Source organism: Ovis canadensis, chromosome 8, assembly GCF_042477335.2.
Source record: "Ovis canadensis isolate MfBH-ARS-UI-01 breed Bighorn chromosome 8, ARS-UI_OviCan_v2, whole genome shotgun sequence".
Lineage (NCBI taxonomy): Eukaryota > Metazoa > Chordata > Mammalia > Artiodactyla > Bovidae > Ovis > Ovis canadensis.
The window spans coordinates 77,825,751-77,837,858 of record NC_091252.1 but is presented as its reverse complement, the minus strand read 5'-3'; the positions used below and the strand labels follow the sequence as shown (position 1 = coordinate 77,837,858).

Below are 12,108 nucleotides of genomic sequence, written 5' to 3'. Positions count from 1 at the left end.
GAAAGTTTTCTCTTCAGCAACACAGGATTCATTTGTGTTGTTAACCTGAAATAGCCCAATAGATTGTATTGATGACTAGGATTATTAAGATATAAAATATTCAGATGGTACTATGGTCTTACTTTGGAAAAAATTAAAAGTTAATCTTTAATAATAGGGGAAAAAAGTTCAATTTGATGATTAGACTCCAAATCTGATTTTAGTTTCCAGATGAATAACAAAACTGGTTTAGTTTCTATATTCTGCCCTAAGAGCTAAAAGACTCCTTGGTAATATAGCTGGTAAACAATCCACCTGCAATATAGGAGATTCTGGTTCAATTTCTGGGTCAGCTTGATTCCTGGATCGGGAAGATCCCCTGAAGAAGGGATAGGCTACCCACTCCAGTATTCTGGCCTGGAGAATTCCATGGACTGTATATGTATAGTAATTATTATATAATTTTATGAAATATCCCCCCTTAAATAGCTGGTCTTCCATAAAGGTAAAAAGGTTGAACCCCTGAACATCTCAAAGGACTCTTGAGAGTCCCTTGGACTGCAAGGAGATCAAACCAGTCAATCCTAAAGGAAATCAACACTGAATAGTCATCAGAAGGACTGATGCTAAAGCTGAAACTCCAATACTTTGGCCACTTGGTGTGCAAAAAAAGCAGTAACATCAGCTTCTAGGAAGTCCGAGGCACCTAAAGGAACAATTTAAAGAATATGAAAAACAGGCAAAGCAGTATATTCTAAAAGCTGAATATAAGCCATTTCACCCTGTGACATAATTTCAACCTAAAACAGACTTTCTTTGAAGAAAGTGTTTTTTTATCCATTTAATAACAAAAACATTATTGCATTAGCCACCTCCTTGAAAAGAAAAATTTTTAATAAAAAACCCTCTGGAGAAGTTCAGACTAACTCAGGAGATCTTTAGAGAAGATAACATAATTGTTTACATACACGTACAGCTAGATACCTGTCAATGTGTCTCTAAAGCAGAATGATCTATTTTTAAGTGTGAGGAAGTAATAAATCCAAAATGTAGTCTTTTAAGGTTTTCAGAAATAAAAAGAATGATGAATGGGAATGAAAACTGAAAAAAACAAAAGTGTGAGGGGCATGTGGGAAATTTTTGTTTGCTTTGTAAAGAAAAGACTAGAACTGATGCAGGACAAGGGGGGAACAGCTGAAAACAATTTTAAGCAAATAATAACTTTCACTATTCTCAACAAAAGTAGATTTTTTTTTAGAGTGTACATTTTAATAGCAATGAGTTTGCCACTAAAGAAATGTATTTCCATAACAAGTCTAGCCCTTGGCACAAGTGAAAATAAATTCTCTGGTTATTTTTCTCATTTGGAGGCTCAAGTAATTATTATACAATTTATGAAATATCCCCCCTTAAATAGCTGGTCTTCCATAAAGACAGAAAGGTTGAACCCCTGAACGTCTCAAAGGACTCTTGAGACTCCCTTGGACTGCAAGATCAAACCAGTCAATCCTAAAGGAAATCAACACTGAATAGTCATCAGAAGGACTGATGCTGAAGCTGAAACTCCAATACTTTGGCCACTTGATGTGAAGGGCCGACTCACTGGAAAAGCCCCTGATGCTGGAAGAGATTGAGGGCAGGAGGAGAAGGTGACAGGGATGAGATGGTTGGATGGCATCACCAACTCAACAGACATGAAAGTGAAGTGAAGTCACTCAGTCGTGTCCGACTCTTTGCGACCCCGTGGACTGTAGCCCACCAGGCTCCTCTGTCCGTGGGATTCTCCAGGCAAGAATACTGGAGTGGGGTGCCATTGCCTTCTCCAGGGGATCTTCCCAACCCAGGGATCGAACCCAGGTCTCCTGCATTGCAGGCAGGGAAGTCTGGTGTGCTGCAGCCCATGGGGTCGCAAAGAGTCACACCCAACTGAGCATGTACTCTCACACACACACAGTAGGGCAAGCACTTGATCACTTGACGGCATTATAAAGCTAGAGAGCTGTGAAATTACATAAACTAAGGACTGTGGACTCTATCCTGTGGGCAATAAGAATCTTAGGGGAACTTCAGTAGGGTGGTAGCATGGTTCCAACTGTGGTTTAACAGAAACCTGGATGCAAGGGGACGATCAGGAGCTCACACAATATTCCTGGTGGAGATCAGAGCCCCAGTCATTAAAAAGTTAACGAAGGCATTTCCAACCTAGATTCAGCAACTGTTGATCACAACGAAACATGAGTTAGAGCAAGAAAGAGAAGGCATCAAGTGTGTCTAAAGTTTTATTAGTATCTCCAGCTTTTTGGTGAATCTATGAATGAAGTTCACTAAGGAGGAAAGGAAGGCTGCCATTTCTGAAGTAAAATGACATGATAGAGAAAAAGCATAAACTACAGGTTCAATAAACCAAAGACAATTCTACTACTGAGCTACCTGTCATCTAGGGAAGTTCTTACCCTCTGCTCCTCAAGCATATCTTTCTGGTTACACGTATCTTACTGAACTACAACTGACAGTGACCTGGCTATCCCCTGACTGAGCTGGAATCCCTCATTCAGTTCTGATAGCACTTTTCCTCCAGCTACATCCTCCACCATCTGGCCTTCCCATTACATGTCTAATTTAAGTCTTTATTCTCTTCTGCCGAGATCCTTATCCTAGAAACAGGAAGTACTGATCGTCTCATAAAATCACTTTCAGTGCACTTGTAGGTTCGTCCTTGACCTTTTTTCTGCCTACATCATCCTTCTCCATTTCTATATTAACTTTCTATCTTCTTGCTTTCAGTTAAGGTCAGAGATGATACTCAGTAGGGATGAACTACTCCCACAGCTGCATCAGATTTTACAGCCAGCCCTCCAACCTGACTACAGGGCAAGTTCTTCAAATGGTGAATGACAAAGTCATACCATTTTGTAAATATTTTTTCATCACCTTTGATACAGGCTGCAGTTTTAACACTACCTCCCGTGTGCAAACTTTTCTGAGATCTCTTCTGTTATCCCTTGATATCAGAGTCACAATTGTATTAGACCACATATCACAGTGCTTCCTGTTTGTCTCATATCAGTCTCCCCAACAACACTAAAACTCCATGATTTAGTTTTGCATAGCCAGGACTTTGATAAGAGTCTGATACATATCTGACACACACACACAGTACTCAAAAATTATGGAATTATGATAACATAGCCCTTAGAGTTTAAATGCATTTAAAAGGAGCAATAGTACACCCGTGGCGGATTCGTGTTGATGTATGGCAAAACCAATACAGTATTGCAAAGTAAAATAAAGTAAAATTTTAAAAATAAATAAATAAATAAAAGGAACAATACAATTACACGTTCTCTGTAACTCCTTTAAGTACTATAATGCTCTCACAAATGTCTAATGTACTTTAATAATATTTGGGGAGGGAAAGGTTCTGATTAAGCATACCAAACTTTTAGATTTGCTAGACTCACTCTTTCCTCCCCTGCTACTCCACCCTGTAAAACATACTTACTCATTAAGTCTAGAATAAGTTTTTTTTCCCCTCTCTTTTTGGTTCTTTTCCATTTTGTTCTTTTCCACATTCTTTACTTACTAAATTCTATTATATTGCAATCTTAGAAAGAAGAGTACCAAAAAGCACATATTCTACTTGTTGAAAATAAAAGAAAAATTCCATAAAAAATTATTCATTTGAAAGATGGCAATGACGACCCTGTATGCAAGACAGGAAAAAAGACACAGATGGGTATAACGGACTTTTGGACTCAGAGGGAGAGGGAGAGGGTGGGATGATTTGGGAGAATGGGAATTCTAACATGTATACTATCATGTAAGAATTGAATCGCCAGTCCATGTCTGACGCAGGATGCAGCATGCTTGGGGCGGGTGCATGGGGATGACCCAGAGAGATGTTGTGGGGAGGGAGGTGGGAGGGGGGTCATGTTTGGGAACGTATGTAAGAATTAAAGATTCTAAAATTTAAAAAATAAATAAATAAATAAATAACAATATACTTTAAAAAAAAAAAAAAGAAAAAGAAAGTAGCAGAAAATTTTGTACCTGCCAAAGCCTACAGTTCCAAAATTTATCTTATCTGAGAAAGTTACCTTCCTAATCTCTCACTGTGTATAAAATTTACCTACTAAAATTGAAAGAAAATACACACAGACGAACCTTTTGAGGTAACTATTAAAACGATGTGTATATAAAAAAAAAAAAAGACCCTCTCTGTAGCAAAATGGATCGACCTAGAGATTATCTTACTAAGTGAAGTAGATCAGATAGAGAAAGACAAATACCATATGATATTACTTACACATGGGACCTAAGAGGATGAGATGGTTGGATGGCATCACCAACTCAATGGACATGAGTTTGAACAAACTCTGGGAGATGATGAAGGACAGGGAAGCCTGGCACACTGCAATTCATGGGATCGCAAAGAGTCAGACATGATTTAGCGAGTGAACAACAAAAAGCAGTTCTGATGAACTTACTTACAAAACAGAGACAGATTCACAAACACGGAAAACAAATTTATGGCTACCAAAGTGGGGTGTGAAAGATGAAAAAAAAAAAAAGACTATACACACATACTCACTCTGTGATTAAACTGGAGACTGAGGAGGCCATCATGGTTTTTAGTACAAAATCCTCTTCAATATTAAGATTCCTTCTGCATTCCTTCTTCATCGCCAGTGATGGCAATTTCAAAGGACAGCTGGTTTTATCTTTTGGCAACTGATTACTAAAAGCCATTTGGTACTTGAAACATCAACACAAAAGTATTCAGACTAAGTCTGTTATCACTTCCAAATGACCACTCTATCCAAAGACCACCATTCACTATTCCAAAGTAAATGTACCATTTAAGTCATTTTTTTAAAAAATTCAGTAAGACTTTTCCGCTTTCAAAAAGACCAAGTTGTTACACCAAAGCAACACTGTGGTGGCTGACTCGAAGGACATGAGTCCATAGCTGCAGCCCAGCCTCAGAGAAGCCTCACATAACACAGTGGAGACAGAGATGCTCTAAAACATTCCTCAGATTACTAGAGACTCATCACCGGCCTGATCTGCCTGGTCTACAAACTGTTTACCAACTGTCTCTAAAGGATGACAGCCAAGCCTGGAGACAAACGTGATCTGACCAGTGAAGGGGAGGACTCTGTACAGTACCCTCCCCTTCCTAATGCTTAATTCCTAAGTGGTGTCAGTGTCACTGGAGGCCCATCACACCACTTAGTCACTTAATATTGTCACCGTGGTGATGATGAGTCACCCCCATCCCACGTTTATGTAAGTGACTTTATGACCCCAATGTAAGATTTCATATTTACCTACATCAAATTCAGATCATTTCACAGGAATATGAGGGAAATTATCTACAGGGACGATGCATCAAAGAGACTTCTGTATGTAAGTTTCTGAGGTTTGCTTATTCAGTCACACTGGCTCTTCTAAACTGAAGTGTAGAATGGGAACACAGCTTTAGCTGAAAGCCTCAGTCGGTAATTTCGAACATTTTGACTCTGACTGAAGGAAAAAACCCACAAACATTTATCATCATATAATTTTCTGTTAGTCACTTAAGCATTACTCTGGCTCTTTCTTCACTTGATAAGAACAGTTTATACAAGTAGATCGTTATTTCTGACCTTCTAGATATACTTATTTAGTAGTTAATGCAAAGATACTGGAGTGGGTTGCCATTTCCTTCTTCAGTGAATTAATGACATATTCATACTAAAATGGCTAGGGAAAAAAAAAAACTAGGAGATTTATAAAAAGATTATTTTTCTATGCATTGGAAAGCCTGTTGAGCAAATACAGTTCAGTTCAGTTCAGTCGCTCAGTTGTGTCCGACTCTTTGCGACCCTGTGAATCGCAGCACGCCAAACATGTATAAAAGATGTCTAACACTCCATCACAGATTGCAGTGTAACTGACAGAATAATGGCCCGTTCTATGATCATGAGAAAAATGAACATACAAACAAATCCAAAAAAAGCACAAGATTTCTTTAGCTCAATCATCTGCCTTCCAGAACCGTGCAGTGCTCTGGGCTAGAAAGTACACAATTCAGGTCAGACTGTACTTTCAGAAACATTTCCCCTTTGAGCTGTTGCCCTATCGTAGATATCAGCATAACACTGAGTTTTGAAATAATCTGCTGATGTCATCGATTTTCAGGAGTGAAGGGAGGCTCCTCCCTCAGCGCTCGTGACTAAGGCTATCTGTGTGGAAACAGCCTCCTGGTTGCTAAGGAATTCATTGGCTCTTGGCTGTTTGTTTCCCACTCTGTTTGAAGCCATAACCTTCTGTCTGCTTGAGATATCATCATTCATCTTCAGAGCTGTAGTGTGTCACGCTACATAAAAAGAGGTTCTTATTTGAAACACCATTTGGAGATTCTTATCAAGTGAAGGAACAGCTAGAGTAACGGTCGTGATTAAAAGAAGAGTGTAATATTCATACATGTCAACAGTCTCTCTGGCCAATATTTTAATGCGTTTTTTTAACACCAAAGAATTTCATCAAGATTTTTTGTTTCCCCAAATTACTAAAATAATACATGCTCACTCTAACAAGGTAAACAATTTGTAGTTGTATGAAGTTCCATCGCTTTCCTGCTTCTTACTCCTACCCTAAAATAATGCATTTTATGCCCCTGTAATAACCCATTTTAAAACCTGATGTGTATCATTCCATGTTTTATCCCAGAAGACAGAGCCACCATGTTAGTGCATGCCTTTTACCCAAACTTTGATAATACTGGATGTTATCAGCTTTCTAAATATTGTCAAGCTAGTGCATAAAAAACAATCACATTTTGTAATTTGTACTTCTGTGGGGCCAGTTTAAATATTCAAAGATCATACTGCTGCAGTTCTTCTTAAAAATTATATTCATCAGCTGTCAAAAGAAAAGGCGTTCTTTTTATTACTTTTTAAAATCCAGCTTGTATGCTATTTGCTTTGTGAATGTCCACAAAACTACAAATGTTAACTTGCCTAGAAGACTCAACGTTGTAGTTCTATGTTATGAGGTAAAGTGTGGATATTATCAGAATCAAACTATAGGATCCTAATTTTTAATCATCCGAACTAAGTGTCAATCTTAACAATCAAGAGGTTTTGCCAACCCTCCAATCCAGCTACAGCAGTCAAATTAACAAAACATTAACAAGCAGAAGAGTAACCAAAATCAACAGATTATCACTAAAGGTAAAATGAGAGTGACCACAAGGCTTCTTTGAATTGGGGCATAAGCAGGCTTATCTGAGATGGTAATAATTAAGACCTGAGTGTCAAGAAAGAACCAAGATTAGGGAGAAAAGGGTACTGAGAAAGCACAGTCAAGGAATAGAAAGAAAACGTGTCTAAAAGACAGTGACTTTAGGAGAAAATAGCAGGAAGTAGGAGGTATTGGGAAGGATTGAAGGCAGGAGGAGAAAGGGATGACAGAGGATGAGATGGTTGGATAGCATCACTAACTTGATGTACATGAGTTTGAGCAAGTTCCGGGAGTTGGTGATGGACAGGGAAGTCTGGTGTGCTGCAGTCCATGGGGTCGCAAAGAGTCGGTCACGACTGAGCGACTGAACTGAACTGGGGATGTACTGGAATGCATGAGAGTGAAGCAGATTTGGGGATAGGAGGTAGGAATCAAGAATCTTGTTCATACATGTGAAGTTTGAGGCCTATTATACATCCAAGTGTCTGAGGACAGGCAATCCAAGAGGTAACTCCAGGGTCCAGAAAGGGGCTCTGGCCAAAGATAAGTACTCAGGAGATACTGGCATCAAGATGCCACTTAAAACCACTGGATTCAATGAGATCATCCAGGGGTCATCCATAGAAGTGAAAAAAGTCAGAATTCCTATACAGAGACAAAAATCACAGTTAAGCACCAGATGGTCTTCAAAAATATAGCGATATTACACCATGATTTAAAGATAGGACTCTGAAAATTATATATATTGATAGTAAAGTTTTAATATGCATTATTTTCATGAACCCTCTACTGAGTTAAGGCAAAAATTTTATATAAAAATGCCCAGTAATAGCCCCTAAAGTACTTCTGTAAGTTTAGCTATTCATGTGGAAGGCAGTGGCATTTTAAGTGAGTCATGTGTAAGACATATAGATACAAAATATGCTGGCTTCATGAGTAAACACAGGTAACTATCTGTCACAAAGCCTTAGGTGATATACACACCATGTGGAGTAATAAGAGAAATTCCTTCAAAAGATTTCTTGTGTCAGACAGTAACTTGAAAATACATTTAAATACTCTGATTCCCATACCCTTGAGAATGAGAGCCTCCTGAAATTTTACATCCCAGGTGCTCCCCCTGCCCCACTCTGGTCTCAGCTCAGTTGACCTTATTTGTTTAGTCTAAAAACATGGGTTTCATGTAATTTATTCACACGATAAAAATAATGAATGTGCACATATCAATCAACACACTGACATCTAAAATAAAAAGTCCCAATTTAATTTTTGAAGAAACCTTGAAAATTGGCAAATGCCATGACCTAACAAAATGAAAGTAAATAGACCTCAACTAATTTTAATCTCCTAATTCATCTTACATCATGTAATTGACTCTTGGAGAAGCACTTTTGAAAGTCAAGAAATAGTTCAACTATACATGATAAAACCCAACATATATACAATTTTCAGATCTCTTTACAAGAGTGCTTCTTCTTTCTGATAATGAAAGTAACAAAAAAATAGACTTCTAATGAAATTGAAACAAATATACCAAAAAAAACACTCAAAGTTCAGTTATGTTTTGAAGCCATTAAACATTAAGTACCAGGGATTTTCCAACTAAGTAGCTGAAACTCTTAAAATACTTGCTGGCTTGGGAAAAAAGTATTTATATATTAAATACTCCAGTTGAATATCTTGATCTATGAATAAGCAATTTTAGCAATCTATTTCCATGATTTGTTACATGTATTATTTATAATAACATACAGGTATTTATAAATATGGAACATATGAAATCTTGAGTAAATTCCAAGTAATCAGTATATAAGACTTCATGAGTAATGATTTCATTCTAAAGGAAAATATAATAAACTGAATAAATATAGCTGTAAAAAAAAAAAAGGCAAAACAAAATGGGCACAAGAGAAATTCAGTTTGCTCAAGCAACAAAATCAGGTAATTTTTAAAGATCATTAACATTCCTCAGGTTCCTATTGGCTCATTCACATAACTAGCTGTTTATAGAAAATTTGGCTTTCAATAACAGCTAAAAAGGCCTTGTTGCAAAGTTGAGAAAAAAAACTGTACTCATTTCAAACATTAAATATCTTCATTCCAAAAGTACTGTAATTAAAATAAACTTCATCACATCATTTTAAGGCGACTACTTCATGGTCTAAAAACTTAATTCCAAATTCCTATCTCATACATGCCAACAAAATCAGAACAATAACAAAGTCTCTACTTTTCATTAAGAACTGAATGAAAACTTGAAAACAGAGAGTTAAGTGCTGTATATTTATTCAGTCGTAGGAAAAGCTAGCACACTTTTAATGTCAGGTATGTAGCTATCTTATCATTCAAAATGGGCTCGATGAATAAATAAAACTAAAAGAGATGTAGCGAAGATCAAGGAAAATAAAACAATGATCAAAGTAATAGAATTCACACATAATTCAGGTGGAATGAGAGGCCCCTAAAGCCTGTAAGGACAGAAAAAGTCAACAAATAAAAGGCATACTTACACTGAAGGCAATGGCATCATTCTTAAATACAGAATTTGAAAGGAAAAGTCTTACTTACCTGAGAGAGGAGCATACACAAGACACAAAGCAAATAAGAACAAAAGAGAACTTGGCTTCCATTTCCAATGACAGCTCCACATTCGGTCTGAGTGAAACATCCTGCCATGAAAAAAAGCAACAATCAGGACACTCAGGCTTAATAAAGCATTCAGTCAGAAAACGTTGTAGGTTTCTAGCAGGGACTGAAAAAGAACCTTTTCCCGCCTTGCTTCCAAATAAGAAAAGAAACCTTGAAGATAATAAACTAAGGATTCCCCTTTAAGCTAATTAGGTAAAAGAAAAAACCCATGCATTTTATTTGCTACTTGGTGACAACTTCCTTATCAGAGGTATATAGTAGATGATTCTTGCACAAAGATGGGGAAGAAAAAAAAAAAAGATGGGGAAGAAAAAAAAAAAGATGGGGAAGTATTCTGATAATTCAAGGGAAAAAAATCACTTATTAAAAAAAAAAAAACCAATTCTAGCATCAATCTTCAGCATCATCAGTCACATGCCCATCTGAGTACCAAGAGGATGCTTTTATCAACCTCTTCTATAATCTCCCAGAAATTTAACCTCTAAGGAAATGTTTTCATTTTATAATATCTGCTGCTTTACAAGTGGAAATATTAAAATCAAAGCGCCCAAACTTTCTTCTTTCCTCTAAAATTAAGTACTGAAGCTTAACTTAATTAGTACTAATGTCAGTTCTAAAATTATATATATTAATAGTTATCAATGTTTGTAAATGGCTAGTAAATACCAAGTATTGAAGAAACTAATAAATGACATTAAATGGAGGGGTGGTGCTTTGAAGACCCTCAATTGTCTGTACAATAGTCTTACCTCTAAACTCAAAATTATGCTTAATGATTTAGATGGGAACATCCATATTATCTTGGCTGAAGACAGTGGCATGCTACCTTCCATTGACGTAGCCCTATCAAAAGAGGCAGACCACGGAAGGGGGCAGTGGGTGTGAAAGGCAGTCACAAAAAGGAACCGTGAATGAACTGGTGAGCAGGAGAGTCATGAAGCAGGAAGAAAGTCGAGTGGCAGAAAGAAACCTCCAGATCTTAAAATCCGCAGAGTTATTTTCATTGTAAGTGATAATTGAGAATCATTTTATTTCTAAAAGAGGAGCAACTAAAACAATGCTTTGGAGTCACAATAAAATACTTCTCCACCTGAAGGTTGCTTATCTGGAAAAAATGTACAATAAATAGAAAACCAGAAAGTGGTAACAGAAATACTTGAATAATAAAAATCAGACGTTAAACTGATTCTTGCACTTGTCTCAAGCCTGCCCTTCTAACTTATCTGAGAGACTGCTAAGTAGAGACTACTTAAGTAGCAAAGAGAATAAGCTCTGGAGTCAGACAGACCTGAGTTTGCTACTGATGAACTAGGTAATCCTTGGAAAATTGACTTGACCACCTTGTTCCTCCTAGTTTTCACCTGTAAAATAGGAACATCAATACAATCTAGTCCATGGTGCTGGTGGATGATTAAATCAAATCATGTCTTTTAAGAAATGTGTCTAACATTCAGCAAGTGCTTAGTGTTGTTGTTGTTGTTTAGTCACTAAGACGTGTCCGACTCTTTTGTTACCCCCTGGACTGTAGCCCAGCAGGCTCCTCTGTCCATGGGATTTCCAAGGCAAGAATACCGGAGTGGGTAGCCATTCCCTTCTCCAGGGGATCTTCCCAACCCAGGGATCAAACCTGGGTCTCCTACACTGGCAGGCAGATTCTTTACTGCTGAGCCACCAGGGAAGCCCAAGTGTTCAATAATATTAGCTATTTTTATTGTTACTATCATCCTGAGCATTCTAATACAAAGGTGGTTATTCTGTCAACAGTGAAGTAAGAAAAAAAAGGACTTTACCAAGAACAGACAATAGGATCAATATTATAAACCAACACCAATCTATTAACTTTGTAGCTATTTCTCGGATCTACTTGGAACAGAGATGAAATAGACTATTCAAGTATGCCGTGAAAGAAGATATTTAAAATAGTATCTGATTTTGTTCATGTTATTTTATATTCACCAAACTAGAATCCCCAGCATCACACAGCTCTTAGCAGAAACCAACTCTACACAAGAAAAAGGCTACATAGTACTTTTGCACAACATTGTAAATCAACTGTACCAATAAAAATTTTAAAATATTAATTTAAAAAGTATTTTTGAATGGTAGGTATATTTTCAAATACATCCATCCAAAATATTTGAAATTAAAAGCAGTGTTACTGCTTACATGAGAAGCAAGATGTTCTAGTGAGTCATTCGCCGTGCTCAGTTGCTCAGTTGTGTCACTCTTTGTGACCCCCTAGACTATAGTCCG

At 37.2% G+C, this 12,108-nt stretch overlaps 1 protein-coding gene across 10 annotated transcripts in view; it reads right to left on the bottom strand.

Moving 5' to 3' along the window:
- Positions 1-12,108, bottom strand: part of ADGRG6 (adhesion G protein-coupled receptor G6) — a 153,088-nt gene that overhangs the window by 134,544 nt on the left and 6,436 nt on the right. For all 10 annotated transcript variants that reach the window (XM_069598568.1, XM_069598562.1, XM_069598569.1 and 7 more), the window contains exon 2: positions 9,775-9,875. In XM_069598568.1, coding sequence (XP_069454669.1) covers positions 9,775-9,875 — 101 coding nt within the window. The remainder of the gene's footprint in view (positions 1-9,774; positions 9,876-12,108) is intronic.